The 16806-nt window shown below is 38.7% G+C and overlaps 1 protein-coding gene across 1 annotated transcript; it reads right to left on the minus strand.

Annotated features, from left to right (window-relative positions):
- Positions 1–2857: 2857 nt before the first annotated feature.
- IVNS1ABP (influenza virus NS1A binding protein) lies at positions 2858–11743 on the minus strand. The gene is made up of 13 exons (XM_009884386.1): positions 11633–11743; positions 11244–11413; positions 11082–11157; positions 10185–10358; positions 9670–9795; positions 8194–8301; positions 5902–6028; positions 5079–5303; positions 4805–4926; positions 4495–4621; positions 4276–4407; positions 3940–4113; positions 2858–3499 (listed from the first exon to the last, which is right to left on the minus strand). Exons 1-13 carry the CDS (start codon positions 11741–11743, stop codon positions 3246–3248), a joined length of 1926 nt encoding a protein of 641 aa, XP_009882688.1. The 3' UTR covers positions 2858–3245.
- Between the last annotated feature and the right edge of the window lie 5063 nt (positions 11744–16806).

Raw genomic sequence — 16806 nt, forward strand, 5'->3', positions numbered from 1 at the left:
ACACTATCAAGCAGTGTCATGCATCGGTTCACACAGAAGCCAAGAGCAGGGGCTGGCTGTGACACCTGGGTCAAGGTTTGGAGCTCCAGTGCCCACCCTCTGCCTTTTCCTTGTCCCAACAAAGTCAAACTCCTCTGGCATGTGTGGGGGAAATACTTGGGGAGCCAAAGATCTGCCTTTCTTCTCGAGGGTGCTGTTCTGTATTATAGTTGAAGGGAAACAATGTTACATATGTACATTAAATGTCCAAATTTCTGTTAAGAATCAGAAGCTAGTGGAAATTTGTCTCAAGTGAGGGTCTCTGGATTGATACAGCTGGTTCAGCATACAGCAGATGTGCTGTGCTGCTGTTCTAAATTCCAAAGGCTCATGTGAGGAGCTTGATCTGTTAATGGTTGTATAGGAGAAATCCATGTAAGGGATTTGTTTTGCTGATACTTTAGAAGTGACAAGTGAGAAAAAAGAATCTATTGTAACACCCGGAGGTCTGAAAGGAAAGCAGCTGAATACAAAGCCAGATACCGGTGATGTGTGCTACCTCTACAGACATGAAGGAATAAAATGCAGATGCAATGTATGTATCCTACGTAATGACCTACATAAGGCTCAAGAGAGGATAGAGAATGGGGAAAGAAATGGATCGATACCCTTTTTTAAAAATGAAAACAAAAAACCCCAGCCTTATGCAGGTGCGTGTGTCTGTCCTGGACCTCTTTTCAGAGAAAAGGGATGTATTTCCTTTGTTAAGATACTTAATTAATCTTCATACAGCAGAAACCTGAAAACTTTCTTTTGGAAAAGGCCTCAGTGTTCTCTTTTGCCACCTTTTCTTGTGAAGGTGCAAGTGTTTTTTCCCTCTGTGGGTTATACTCCATGACTGGTCTCATCTCTGCTCTCCAGGTGACATCTCTCTTCGAATGTACTGGTTGTTGCTTCCAAAACTGCTTTAAGTCCATGAAACTTTCTAAAAGCCATTTTCAATGCTGCTGTGGCCTTTAAAGCTACCTCTTTTATGTATGTATTTGTACAGAGATGAGATGAATGACAAAGCTCTAGAAGTGTTTATTTTGATATTAACTTTTGGATGTATTTGTAAAATCTTTATTGTAAAAATCTAATTTATTGTTATAGTAAATGGCAGTCAATTATACGTGGTAGTGCTGCTTTGAATAGCTCTGTTTTCACTTTGCGCAGTTCCTGTGGATGCAAGTTTAACGCAGTTCTTGCCCCCAGACACTTCAAAGTCAGAGAGAAGAAGTGGGTTGGTAGAGGTACTGTCGGAGCAAAATTCAATTTAAGGGCTGTCTCCATTTCAGTTGTTATGCCACAGTTGTGGGGTAAGTATGTTATGCTCAAACAAGCTTACATTGGCAATCTGTATGATAAATCTAGGAAGCTGGATCAACTTAAGCACGATGTCTGTTTGTCTTAGCTCCCATCTACTTCTGATACACTTTAGGGGAAGACAGCTGACATAGATTAAGACAACTATTTTGTTACTCTCATACTGACTCCCCCTTTTCAAATGCACTCAGCTTTACACCTTAGACCTGAATCAAAGCAGTAAACAATGTGATGATGACTGAAATTAGTGCCATCACTGGCTGCTTAATTTCCTGAAGCTACTTGATTAATGGTGAGGAAGAGAGTTGGATGAGCAGATCAAGTTTCTTTACACCAGCGTTATGCGCTTCAAGTTCACTTGGCCCCTTTCTCCTCTCACCTCTAGAAAACCATACTTTAATTTGCACAGAGCTTTAAGTAAACTGATCCCGAGAGCAGCCTGTAAGTAGGTAAAATCTCCCTGAGACAACAACAGTAGTGCTCTAGCAGCCAGGTGCTGCCTGCTGGATATTACACCTATACACCTGTTTGTGGAGAGCAACTCTCAAATGGCAGGCAGGAGGTGGTACTTCACCTCCTCTCTTGTTCTGCTCCAGGGGGGGTGTGTCAGATAAACATCCTATCTTGTTAAAATAGACATTTCAGATGTATGTAGCTATAATATTGCAACCTTCTGTTTGAAAACTCCTGTTAAAGGAAAGGACACAGAGACACGACAGCAATCCTGTGGTGCAAGGATTTCCCAGAAGGTACCTTTAATGTGTTTGCATCAGCAGCAAGCAGTCAGTGCTAGTTTTGGCACCAGGAGTTAGATGTGCAGCACTACACATTAGACACCAAGTCATCCTAACCAACGTTTTATGCATATGAACAGAGAAAGTGAACTAAAACATAGTACTATGAGCACATACGAAATCAAGTTATTTGTGTTCTATCACACTTTCAGCTTGTAGTATTAGAAAAATAAACTTAAGACAGTTACTAATCAGATGAATACATTTTCATTGCCAATCGGCAAGAGTTTAAAAACCATGAGAAAAACCCCACACAAGTTTTTGGTTTACAAACATTAGCTCCCCCATAGTAACAAAACTGCTGTAGAGAAAGCACCCTCTGCATTTTCCCACCCTATAAAGTCACAGCTATGTTATGTTCAGAAACTCCATTCGGCTCTACGGAAGGTGTTGCATACTAAGTTACAATATTGTAGCAGAGGCAAAAGCTCCGAAGCTCATGTACAGTGGTAAATGTTTTCCCACCCAGTCTCTATGAACTCCAAGGTTGTCTCTTTGCTTCAATAACCATTTATCTGCCATTTTCACATCAACAGATAAAATACTCTGCTGAGTATATAAAAACTGTTATAAAAAGGCAATCGTAAAAGATAAGGTATTGGCAGGCATGTCAGCTTTTTTAATAAAAAAAATAGCCATTATATCTATTTAAATAAGGCTTCTTGTTACAGATTGTTCCAGTTACTGAAGGAAAACAAGGCCTGATGAAAAAGAAAGATCCCCCATAAACCTTACACTTCCTGCCTCAAGAACACATCCTACAGGAAAAGTCATTTAACGTGCAAAGTTACAAAACAAACACTGGGGGAGGCTCCTGAAATGATATGCCCAGTCTAGTTTTTCTTGCATTATCTTCAAAATCTTAAAAAAACCAAAAAAACAAAAAAAACCCAACCCTATGACAAAGTTCTAAAATACACAAAAAACCCTTCATCTTGATATTCTTTCCAAAACAAATATATACAGCACATTAATATGCAATATGCAAAAGCTCTGTGTTGCTGTTGGCAACATCTATGCCCTCCCCAACCCTATTCACATGTGTACCTCTACTAAAACACAATTACATCACTAAGCCTGTTAGTTTGAAAAGGGAATTTAATTCACTTAAAACTTGTAAATTTTTGTGTAGGGGCTCCATTCATTTGACTCTGGATTGTAGACTTCAACTGTGTTCAAGAATTCATTGCCATCAAATCCCCCAACTGCATAAATAGTGTTTGCCACCGTTGTAATGCCAGCATTGCTCCTCGGAGTAGTCATACTTCCCATCATCTTCCACTCGTTCTTAGCAGGGTCGTACATCTCCACGCAGCTCACTGCATGAGAGCCATCAAAACCTCCACCAACAAAGAGTTTTCCTATCAAAAGGAAACAAAGGGAATGTTTCACTGCTAGGCTCCAGCTGTGTTGCCAGTCTCCTTTCTGGGGAGACAAACTAAGCCGAAATGAACCTTTGCCTTATTCCAGGTCTGAAGTTACGGTATTGACCTGCTTTGGGTCTCTTGATCATTAGAACTGACTGGAAGTTATTTCAGAGTAAGTGCAAAGTCCAGATTCAAACAGATGCAGTTAGCTGCATGGTGACATTTTGAAAAGAAAGAAGTGAGAGCAGATGCCCCAAAACAGAGGTTTTTTGGTTTTCTGGTTACAGTTTTTAATTAAATTGGAGGCATAGCCAGGTTCTTACTGTACTGTTTCCTCCCCGAGAAGGAACACAACTTTGTATTCTACTTGCATCGTGGCTTAACATGGAAAATTCGTCAAGCACAAAAGGTTGCTTAAGCCTGTGGAAGCCTACCGTCACGAACAGCCACTCCAGCTCCTCGTCGAGCCACGTTCATGGGTGCAATCAGGGTCCAAGTGTTGTTCTCTGGATTGTAACGCTCCACGCTATTCAGGCAGTTCCATGATTCTGCTCCTCCAATTATGTATAAATATCCACCCAGCTCACACACTGCAGACTGATGTCTCCCTGCAATCAAACACCAGGAGTTACAGCCCAGCACAGAAGTCACACGCTAACAGTATGCCACAGCAGCTGAAATTCAAACAGGTTTTTTTGTTTAGTTTTAAACCTGCAGTCCTGCAATTACCCTTTTCGCCCCCTCCCTCCCAAACTACACAGGAAACTTACGGATATTAAGGGGAGCACAGCTCGTCCAAGATTTTGTTACAGGATCAAACACATCACAGTTCTTAAGTCCCTTTTGGCCATATGGATCTGAACCACCAACAATGTACAGTTTTCCATTCAGGGCACATACTCCTATTCATATAGGAAAGAATAATAAGTAAGCTAATAAATGAAGAAATTTTAAAAAACCCAACAGTGGGTCAACTGCAGATGTGTTACCTGCATTGCAGCGATTGGTTCTTAGTTCAGGTACAGGAGTCCAGTCATCTATTTCTGGCTCATACATTTCACCGCAGCTCAAGTCATCTGAGTGACCATTCGATCCACCCACAACATACAGCTGCCCCTAAACGGAAAAAAAAAATACCTGCTTCACATGTAAGTACACAACAATTCAAATCATTAGCATTTTAGTAACCGTGTAGCTACAATTAACCAACTTCTGTTACCATTTTGTAAAGTTTGTCCTATTTGTCCCACCTACATTTACATAATCTCACATTCCATCTGATCTCCACCCACCACACACCATTAAAACCGCCATCTGGAACCGAGCTCTTGGCGTTCTCATCGGTGCAATGAAGGTCCAAGTGTCCTTTTGCGGATCGTAGCATTCCACTGTGCGCAAACATTCCTCTCTGTTATATCCCCCTAAAAGCAAAAGGTTGGAAGATATCACATTTCCAAAGACCAAGTGCTTTGACGTTCAAGAACACTGACTCAAATAAAGCACACAGAGTGAAGCCACTGTCCCCAGCCCCAACTAAACAAGCTGATTATAGAACTGTTACTATTTCTTTTACCTGCAGCGATGAGCTTGCCGTTAAGTTCAGCTGTGCCCAGTCCAGACCGAGCGTACTGCATTGGAGACATGGGCTTCTCTATGATATCATTCGGTTGAAGCTCAAAACTCAGACTCTTCAGCAGTCGTGGTGTGCTTGTGGGTGAGCTCTGAGGGCTGTTACGGCCATGCAGGAATATCACGCACAGCACACCATCCAGAACAGCAAGACACAGGTAGGTGTTACCTGTTGTCAGAAGAAAAGGAAAGACCAACCAATATAAAATTTTAGGTGAACGCCAACTAGGATCTTCTGATTAGGTTTCTCTCCTTATAAATGTGAAAACTTTATTTTTTCTGGTTGCTGGTTCCAACTATTATCTTAGTTACTGAGAAATGCAAAGTTTAGATTATTAATATAGTGCTCAATGGACACAAGACAGCAATCTGAAGATGTGCTAGAGACAGACTCCTTGCACACAGACAGCAAATAGCTCTGTTAATTGATCAGAGACTGCCTTAGGACTTTCTGGGTAAATTATACATTCTGTTAATTGATCAGAGACTGCCTATCTCCTTAGGACTTTCTGGGTAAATTATACACACCATGGGATCTGGGTTGGCCCTGTCCATAAGGAATCCAGATGTAAGTGATCCCAGTTTGGCCCCAGTTATGTTAGAAGTGTCCCACAAATTACTGGGTAAATCACTCGATTTGTATCATCAGTAAGAAAAAGCACTTCTGCATTTCTTACAGATGTTGAAGGAAATCCCCAGGGAGTGGAAGGTGGTAGGTACACAATACCAGATGCATCTTTTAGACAAACCCTGGCCCAGTTACTCACTTGAAGTTTTCTCTGAAGCAATGATTTTCCACTCGTGTTTAGGACTCTGAACAGTAGCATTTGGAGAAAGACTTCCACAGGAGCTGCTACTAATCTGCTTGTGATCATTCTCACGTGGTGGCTTCTTCTGCAAAATCAAAAGGCAGCTACAGAAACCTAGCCAGAGACTACACCTCCTTCTACCTTTGCTTCTCTGAGCTAATACGTAACTATTGGAGAGAACGCTTCATCTACCACCTCCGCAGAGCATCATTTATAGCACACCTAAATTTTCAACAGAACATCTTGCCTACTCAGCAACAGTGGCCAAAACCCACCCTACATCTTATCTTGGTACTCATAGAGGTTGGGGTTTTTGTTTTTTTTTTCTTCATCCTGGGACTGCACCTTGATACTCCTGGTGTCTGACTAGAAATCAGTTAAAATTCTTAGAAGAGAGTATGTCTTACTAGCAGGATTTTCAGCTGTAAGGAAAAACCTACATCCATTTGGAGAGAACTGATCTACAAACTAGAATTTTCACTCACAAGCTCTGCTTCTGGAACTGGAGTTAATTATATAATGGTATTTGGAAGCGAATTAACTATTCTCTTCATTCCCTGAAGAAAAATTAATTTCGCCTCAGTTCCTCTCTGTGCTCAGATTAGCTGTTTCTTGGATTTTACTCCCTTGATACTTCCCACTAACAGGAGATTTCTGCTTTCTTTTCTTCTTCAATTAAATTTATACTGTAGCTTACATTATTTTGTTCAATTAAGAAAACCCCCAAAATTTCACATTTCAGATTACACGGCACAGTTGGTTGGGTTGTTCAGGCTTTTACTGAATTGTAAGAACCAAATACAAAGGTAGCCTTCTGTCTATTCTGTTTAGCAGCAGTGTTTATGACCACAGTACCAAGTTTGCAATGCTTGCACAGTTCCCTGGAGTCTGATCTCTATGGAAACTGTCATAAGATTTCTGAAATACATCATCTAACTCATAGATAATCTTACACAGAAGAGTTTGACAGCTATACTCAGCTCACCATGAAAACCAATTCATTTGTGGATAGCACTTTTGCTATTTCTAAACCTTCATCCAATTAAGAGCTTATTCTGTTATCCTTAAATTACCCAAACAGTTGCAGAAATTACAAAGTTTCGTAATTGAAAAATTTAAAAGTTAACAGTTCTGGAAAAATTGTATCTATGGTTTTCTGGTGTTAATTCTTGCAAACATTTAGAATTTCTAGAGTTGGCAATTCTTTTTATCAGAAAGGATTTCAAAAAAGTTGAGAATGCTTGGCCTTATTTCTAAAAAACAAACTTTTTGGATGTTCATCTCTCAGCTTCTAAGTATTACAAGGAGTAGTATCCGAAGGTGGTGAAGTCTGTGAAGGCTTACTAAAAACAATTAAGAAACTGGAAAATTAGTTGGCTTTTCATTTTCTTCTCTTTTCACTTCTAAACTCCATGTTCTGGGATGGAGAGTGTTGTACATAAACATTAGCTAAAAATTTCAAGAAGTCTACTTTTGTAGAAGCACATTCCATTGTTGGGAGTTAAAATATTACAGTATGTTTGCTTTCAACTCAGTGAATTTAAACACCTTAATCTGTATACAGCAATTGATAATTTATGTCTATTAGCCATTGTTTATTCTTCGCTTCTTAAACAGCCTCCATTGTGCTAAGCTGCGCATTTTTCAGTAGTTGAGAATTATATCTGGCTAGAACTAAAAAAAAATAAAATAAAAAATCATCATCTCAATAAGCACAAGACTGATCTGTACACAGTCAAAAAGCGCTGGCCATCTCTAGATCAGAAGTTACCTACTGCTGCTTTTTTTAAATCTCTTGCACATTACCAGTGCAGCTGAACAAAAGAAACGGACACTGGCAGCTGAAGGATTAGAACTTATGTCTGGAATCTTTTTCCATGCCAAAATTTAACAGACGCATAAGCCATTCTCCACTGTAAGCTAAGCACTCTGTGATTCTTTACAGTCTCTTGACTATCTCTACAAAGACACAGCTGACTGCTTTTCTACCTCTTTCTTTTAACAGCCTATGATTTATTTTGAAGTCAAACCTAAAGCACTCCATTTTGCAAATGCTTAGAGTCAGTCTGCCATAAAAACAGAAGCGGAGACTAAATCATCACCTCCAGCAGTTTTGAAAGATACTTTCTCGTCATGTATTTCTCCATTAAAGCTACTGCAGCTTTCTCTGCTGCAGTACACAAGACTTCAGGTGTGCTGTAAACTGCTCCAGTCTATCTGGGGTTACCTCAGACTGTCTGCAATTTGTACCTGCACAAACTGAATGTGGTCATCATCACTGCCATACACCTCAGCCTGTCCATCTAGCAGATTTCCATCAAGCAGCTTGTGATCAGCTGAGTAGTACAGCGTTTGAACCTGCAAAAACAACAACAGAATACCCATGTGGCTACTGTCTCCATTGCTACTTAGCTACAGGCAGATTACAAAAGGCAGTCGCCAGCATACTTCTCGTCATCTCATCTCAATCTAGCAGAATGCAAAACTAAAAGGAAGCAGATGTCATGGTGGCAATCTTCAACAACGGATGAAGGCTCCTTACTTTCTCAGCTTGAGAGAAATCTTCATTTTCCAAGGACTTCTACTGTTTTTCCAGCACAGAAACATTAGACAAGCAAGATGCACATTAATTTGCAGAATTACACAAATTCACAATCTCATGCAAGCATTTTCGTTATCCCCGCCAACAAGCTTTCTGCTTTGAAAAATACACATATTTATCTCGATCAAAGAAAGTTAAAGAGAAGCCAACAGTGGACTCCCGAAGTATGGGCATGAGGGAAGACAACACAAATTTAAGTTCTGGAGGAAACTGTTGTCCACAACTAAACATCAGATGCAACTGTGTCACAGTGAAATGCACCTGAATTTCAACATGATCAAAGGTTTTAAAATGAGTTTTCCAAGAGGAAATATACACTTGAGAATATATGACAGTATCAACATGTACTTTTGCCTATACAAGTGTTGCCAAATATATATTGTGCTTGTAATAACAAACTGGGAAAATTTTGATGTTTCATGGGTTTTTGTAAAGTCCATTTTCTCTAGCCAATTAAGAATTTGGATTCCCCACTCATTTTTCTATAAAAAATTGCCCAGGCTACATCTAGCATTAGTATTCATGAGTAAAGCCATTTAATAACACACAACTTAAAAGAATGTATCCTGTAAAGGAGTAAGTAAACACCATTAAATCATCATCATCGTTCTCTGCCCACAGCGGATTTTCTTAGGAGAACTGGGGCAGGACTGCTGCTTCTGTACGTGTCAATACACTTGAGGTTTCTTCTTGGTTCTTCAGCCTTGGTATCCTAGTTTTGTTAATAAACCTATGGGGAGATAAATCAATGGGGAGGAACAACCATTAGAAGCTTTTACCTACTTCACATTTACAAGCAAAACCTGCAAAGGAAAACATCAAGAATCTACAGCAAGTTTCAGTACCACCTCCCCAATTCTAAAGCAAGATACATGCCACTTTGAGGTTACTGTACAGCACATAGTGAGCAAAAAAGGAAAGCAGAAGACCAGACTGAACAGTTCATTCAGCTCACCTGAACACCCCCCCAGTTTCTCAGCTTAGGGGTACCTACAGTAAAATTTAAATTCTTTAGGGTCACAGTTAAAAAAGTAAAAAAATAAAAGAAAAAGGGATCATCCTTCATATTCTTTTTTTTTTTTTTTAAAAAAGAGATGTTTCATCCCATTTTCTTAAAGACTAACCTCTTCCATTAGATCTTCCAAGCTGTCTCCATTCTCCCAGATGCTGCGCTGTACCCAGTTGATTACCTTTGTGTACAATTTGCCATTGCTAGGTAGGCCAACATTGTCTTCCAGCATTACTTCAAGCTTGAATTAGAAGAGGAAAGGATGATTTATTCTATAGGTATTACCCTTGTATTTGCAACATACTGTACTTTACAGTGTCAGCATTGCTCTCGTTGTATCGCAGAGGTAGAAAACACCATCTATGAGGAGCTTTCAGCCTATGCCACTGAAACTAGGAAGCACATTTAAGTACAACTGTAGTTATCTTTTACGCTTAGAAAGGATGATAGTATGTATTCTTTACAGTTAAGGTTCACAGCAGGATGAATATTATACACTGTCAGAATTTTCACATTGTTGGTAAAATTCAGTACACCAAGTCTTCCTACTCCCTAAAAGGAAACCGTAATAGTTGCTCCTTCCTTTTTGGAAATCACATACCAGAAGGAAGTCTACAAACTTAAGCTAACCTTTAACCGTGGAAGTTTGAGAAATTCTTCCTGTTCTGAAATCTGTAAAAGATGTTCCTGAATGTAGCCATCGATCTTGTTCAACAAACGCGAGTCTCCCATACAACTTGCAAAGTTTCGGTAAGAGATGCAGCTCTGAACATCCATCTTGGAGAGCAAGTAGTCACCACAAACCTTTTAAGAAAAAAGGCTGCATCTTAGTTTACAAGTAGACAAGGATTTTATAAGTTTAAATTATCCACCCCAACATACAGCAACATCTGTTTTCTAACTGCAGAATAGTGAGTGCCCACTGTCATCCCTCTGACAGAGCTGTAAATAAAACATTACATTCCATAGGAATATGCTTATATTAAAAGAAAAAAACTCATACATTCAAAAGCTACTCACATATACACTGACCCCATGCTTTTCTATTGAACACCTATTCAAAACTACTTATCTGCAGCCAAGTGAAGATAAGAATCCCATTTGCGGCAAGAGTATTTTTAAAGTCCAGCTCTACCAAACTTATGTTCAGGCATGGATTATTCTTTTTTTCCACATCTCACTGCCACAGATTTACAGGTTTAATTATGCCCCCAATGCAACTAAGCACACCACTGCTTCCACAAACCTGAAGGTAAGTAACCAGCTACAATTCAGAAGCTGTTTTGCTTATACAGGTGCACAAATAGAAAACTTAACTTCAGAGAACCCTTCAGCACCAAGATAACACAAGTGGAAGTGACACATACTGATGTCACTCAAATCAAAACAATGCTAATGAATATCTGAAGAAGCTTATCAGCTGACCGCTTTTTCCACAGAATAATCTTTTGTCTCATTAACACCAAAAAGCATAATGCTGTAGCCTGAGAAAGTAAAATGTACTTTCGTAAGAGCGGAAAACTGTACCTGCTTAACTCTCTCCATCTTCAACTTCTTTGCTGCAGAGTATACATCTTTCACCAGTTCTTTATCAGCTTTTAACCTATTAAAGAAAGAAATTTATCTTCGTTATTTTGATTTTTTTTAAATTCAAATCTACTGCCTCTAGTTTCTGTGAAAACTACTTACTGAGCAGTATAGGCATAATTCAACAGAACTTCAACAGCTTCTGGATTGAGATCATCAAATTTAACATGGGAAATTCCATGAGAATCACTATCACTATTGAAGATTTCAAACAGGTACGGACTGCAGCAAGCTAACACAGCTCGGTGTGCCAACATCTCATGTCCACATACCTTTATTGAAAACACAAATAAGAAACCCACATGCTGGTAAGAATGTTTTTAAAGTAAGTTTGTATCATAATAGTATAAATGCCTATCCAAGTAAACATCACAATTCAAATCAATTTTTTAAATCAATACAATCTCCAATTTAGGTCAGCACATAGTATTACATAGTGTGACACAAAACCCACCACATTCAACCATCATACATGGACAGAAAAAAGCTACCTGGAGACGGACATCGCAGAACTGTCCACTTTTACGTAAGGCATTTAGTTTGGCAACAGATGACTCAATGAAGTTTTCATCTTCAAACATCAAATACCCATTAGGAATCATTTTGGTGTCGGTTTGGCTGAAAACAGAATGTTTTAAGTTTAGAGATACGACATGTTGCTTCAGTATAGAAGTACTATTACGCTGTTTGCAAACAAACATTCATCAGGACTTAAAAAAGTACATGTTGACAACAATCCTTTGGATTGACTGGATTAACAATTTTCAGAGACTGAGGCCACAACTTTTAACTCATCCACATCACTTCAGTAGGTACCAATTCCACAACTACACGCTGAACTTGTGCTAGCTCTGTGGGAGCAAGTTGGAAACCACTGGATTACACAAGAAGCTTTATTCCCCTCTATAAAGATCAGATTTGGTAGATTCATTGCTATTTTCTGCTCACTGTATGAAATTTGTCATACTGGTCAGCTTAGTTTTTTGAACAGACCTGAAAACCAGCTACACTGAAAAATAAGAATTGATAATTTAAAGTGACTGGTGAAATAAAAGAATAGCTATAGAAATATTTTTTGTTTAATTTTATGAGTAATGACTTAATTGAATATTTTAGAGTAGTTGAAAGTCATGAAAGAACATTAGCATCAACAAACCCAAACAGAATTAAACGCATTCTGAACGATGACCACCATGAAACTAAAACAGGTTCCCCTGAAGATCTTGCCCGTATACAAACATACCACCTTGGGCAAATTGGACCAAGACTGGAAAAATAACTTCAAGAAACTAAGTTTTGAATTTGGAAGCTATTTTATAGGTCATTTAAAGGATTCTTTTTTCAGCTAAGCACTTTTAGGAAAAGTACATTTTACAAATAGGAAATTAATTAAGAATACTAAAATATGACCCTGAGGTGACCTAATGAATTTTAAATATTATTTAAAATAATATTAAAAAAAAATCGCATTTGCAAGTCTGAGCTTCTAACATATGCAAAAGTATACTTTATTTAACAATTTTAGAGGAAAGAATATGTGGGATGCTACTAACATTACCAGCAACAATTTACATTTCCATCTGAAGTTTAAGAAAACTCTGCAGATCAGACTAAACAAGAAAACCACCAAAACAGAAAAAGTGGATAGCAAAAATCAGTAATAAAAATAGCAAGACACACACAAAATAATTCTAGTGTTAATCTGTTTATTTTAAATTCACCTACTACTGAAAGCATTTGATCATAAACTGGAAAGATTAATCTTACTTACAAAGATTATTATCCATTTGTAGATACTTTCATTTCCTGTGTTTCATTAAAAAAAGGACAGCAAGGTCTTAAAGTCGCAGAATTTCAGCATAAGTATTAACTATTGTACACGCAGCTAACAGTGTCAACTTACCTAGCAAGTGTATTACTGTAAATTTTTAACTGGGGGATCTTAAAATAATCCAATGGTATCACTGTGTTAAAATGGAGCACTTCAGTATCTTCTGACAGGGAAGATGTTTGTTGAAATGCAAAAGCAGATGTGTCTTTGCAGCTGCAATATGGATTCCAAAACTATCAGGCTTGAAGATGATGTAATAAAGTCCTTAAGAGCTATAGACATGAATTTCTTCTGTGATAATCATGCATCATAATCTGCAATAAAGGAGAAGTTATCATGTAAGGACAATAGATAGTATTACCATGTATTTCAGACGAAACTTTAATAGGGCAACAAACAAGTTTTTCTTCACAAAAAGAAAACAGCCTGAAAAATTCTGTATTGACACCAATACCTTCTCGTGCCTAATGAGAGGTCAACCCCTCAATTTTTATACCCACAGAGACAAGAAAGTGGTTAAATTAGTACTTGGAGAAAAAGTTAGAACAGTTGAATCCCATTTTTAGACAATTCCTTACCAACTCTAACATTCAGCACTTCCTATATCTAGATCATTATCGCTTGCTTACACAAGTAGATAACTCTTAAATAACACAACTAAAATGATTACATTTTAAAAAAGAAACCGATCCACATACCTCCTACTTTTTGCTTTTCCTGTACTCATCTACTTATATCCTTCTTCTACTGAATGCCTAAAATGGACTGCAGATGGATTAAGGACATGTCTGAAACAACTGGGCATGTCTCCAGTCTCCAGTGCTTCCAAAAAATTATAAAGTCAGAAATCACTATTTCGATTGTAACTTTCTTTGATAAAAAGTCTCTTTGCTACCCTGCGAAGAGAATCTGTTAAGTTCTGCACTGGCAGGGCAGACTAGGGTAGCTTTGCCGGATTCAGCATGAGGGCAGGCTGTTTATGCTGGGCTTTTTCGGGGAGGGGAGATGAGGAGGAGGAGCAGCAGCAGCAGGGAGGGAACAGGCAACAAACACCCACTCTGGAACTTTCCATGACCCTGATGCCACCTCGGGAAAACATCAATCACTTCATCCACTTGAGTTCCCCACTGCAGTTCCAAAACTATATTTGTATCTACAGATTAAATGCCACATTGGGAATCAGGTTTCCTAAAAATAGGCGCAGCTTGTTTTTCCATGTCAAAAATTAAAAGTCACCTATGTTATATGCAAGAGAGCCTCGCAACCTGACTGCCTGGCCAGTGCTTACACACGGGATCATTTTGGCAGGAACTGAACCTCCCTTCATCTCTAAGTAGCTGAGCAGCTCAAGCAGGAGGCTGATTCTCAAGAGCGGCAGGGGGCATTATCCCACAACATACCAGCTCCACAGGAAAACTGCTTCCATTCTTAACAGCTTCTTGCAACCCTGAAGACAGAATATGTCAGCCAGCAGATAATTAATATTAATTCTTCTATGCAGTTAAGTTTGACTACTAGAACAGACACAAACACACACATATAAAGAAGGCAACAACTGCTTCACAGCAGCAGTGGCATCTGTAACATAGTAGCTCCCGAATGCTGGGAGGACTAGGGGAACTACCATGGGGACTACAACTTTCTACAATATACTTTAATGCCAGCATACTTTGCTAGGAAAAAAAGATTAAATATATGTTATTTTTATAATCCTACAGTCAAGTTATGAAACTGAAACCAAGCTTTATTTACCAAGTACTATTTAACTAAGCATGTGGAAGTCAACACTTCTCTTGTTGGTACAACTGGTATAACCATTTCAGTTTCTAAAGCAATCAAAACGTTTTACTTCTCAAAAACAGAAGCAGTCTGATGTCCACGCTTTCCCCAAAAATTCACCTCAACTGAAACATTGTTTTTCAAAGATGTGTCCTGGTTTGAGCAACACAGGACTAATTTCTCTAATACTTGGGAAAACTGCACTTTTAGAAGACTCCAGTGTCTGAATTTGTGAAAATATTTACTTTACAGCCAGCTATGGTGTGTGGGTTTCAAGGTCTCAGTGTTTTCAAGCTAGCCAGGCACAGGGATGAGGAAGAGCGAGACCTGGGCACTTGACCCAAGCTGGCCAACAGGATTATTTCATACCATCAACGTCACACTCACTATAAATTAGAAAGTTTGCTGCCAAGTTCTCTCTCTCCCTTGATGGCTGCCATCCTGAGAACTTTGTGCCCTGGTGCCAGACTCCTGAGGCCTTCCCTTCCTCCTGAAGCCGTAGCTCTCGCAGTGTCCAACATTTGCTGTCCACTGCTGGGAGTGCACAGCTTCCTACTGATAGAATTGGCTGAGTATAATCTTTGCATATTCTGTATTGGTGTCAGGATCAATATTGGTTCTTCAGTGCTGGTAATGTTAATTATCTAATCTTATTCTATTAAATCTGTTTATACTTCAGCTCCTGGCTTTCCTTGTTTTTCCCCGATTTCCTTTCTTGTGTGGGGAGGGGTCATCGGGTGATAGAATGATTGTCTAAATAACAACAAATTGTTATGGGTCTCTCAAACCATAACAAGATGCAGAGGTATTATTTCAACACAAGGGTTGCAACGAATTAGCTTATAAAGAAAGCTATAAGAATCTATTAGAAGTTACGCTTCACCAAGACTATTCATGAATGTACAAGAGGATTATCACCAAGAGACCTCTGACTTGATCATTTCAGATTTTAAACATTCCATTTGTAGTAGGAATTGTTGTAGGAATTACCCAGACACGATGGCTAGACTTACCTAGCCAAATGCAAACTATAGGAGGCATCTAAAAAGGAAAGCCAAGGGAAACAAACTCTGAGCTCCAGGCAGAAGTTGCACTGGATGTTCAGGTACAGAGTCAGACCATTTTGGTGAAAAGGCTTAGACCAACCCAGTCACCACTTGCTTCATTCTGAGCAGAAAGCGACACATCACACATCAGATTATCTACCTTTCTCACACTGGGTTTAAACCAGCTTCTTCTCGACTGCCAGCTCTCTCAAAGAAGTTCTGTTGTTAACTGAGTAGAGGTCCGTAATTACCAAGGCAAATGAAAAGTGTATGTTCAGACAAACAGGCTACTGGTCTGCTCGCACATCACATTATGCATTCCCCCATTCAATATTCATTTGGATTACTGTTAATTACCATTATTGAGGCTTTGGGGAGATTTCAAGTGACACAACAACTATTCAAACAATTTCAACTAAATTAAAGAATCATCCTCGTTCAGTTTACATCTCTGGGCACATTTTTTCATGTTTTACTGTAACAAAAGAACTTTATTTCAAGTGCAGTACTTGCACTTGCACTTTATGACCTTCAAGACCTATAAAGGACATCCAAAATAATTCTGGATTGAAATGGAAGATTTGTCTTTTGAAGTACTCCTTTGTGTACGAGGTCAGAGCCACACATTTTGCATTTCTGCACCAAACAGTATTGTCCAATCTGAATATCTAGAAATGTGAATATCTTAATTATTGCCACAAAGTTTCAACACTGTTGTGTGAAAACCATGGCTAACATTACTGCTTAAAATGGCATTAAATAGCACAATTTCATCACTTTCTGCCTTCTTTTTGGTTTGGTGTACTACTGCTAGAACAAAAGCCAAACCATAAGCCAAAATTCAATGAAAAGCCAAAAATTATGCATTTTCTGCATTAAAGGTTATAAACAGGTACTGTAAACAAATTCCTTTCTTAAATTATTTTAAGCATATAAATAACTTTGTCATTATCTTTTCCCTAACCCCTTGCTTATACTCCCTTCTAGCTCATCACAAGAGCTGTCAGTG

Source organism: Charadrius vociferus, unplaced genomic scaffold (genome assembly GCF_000708025.1).
Source record: "Charadrius vociferus isolate BGI_N301 unplaced genomic scaffold, ASM70802v2 scaffold220, whole genome shotgun sequence".
Taxonomy (NCBI): Eukaryota; Metazoa; Chordata; class Aves; order Charadriiformes; family Charadriidae; genus Charadrius; species Charadrius vociferus.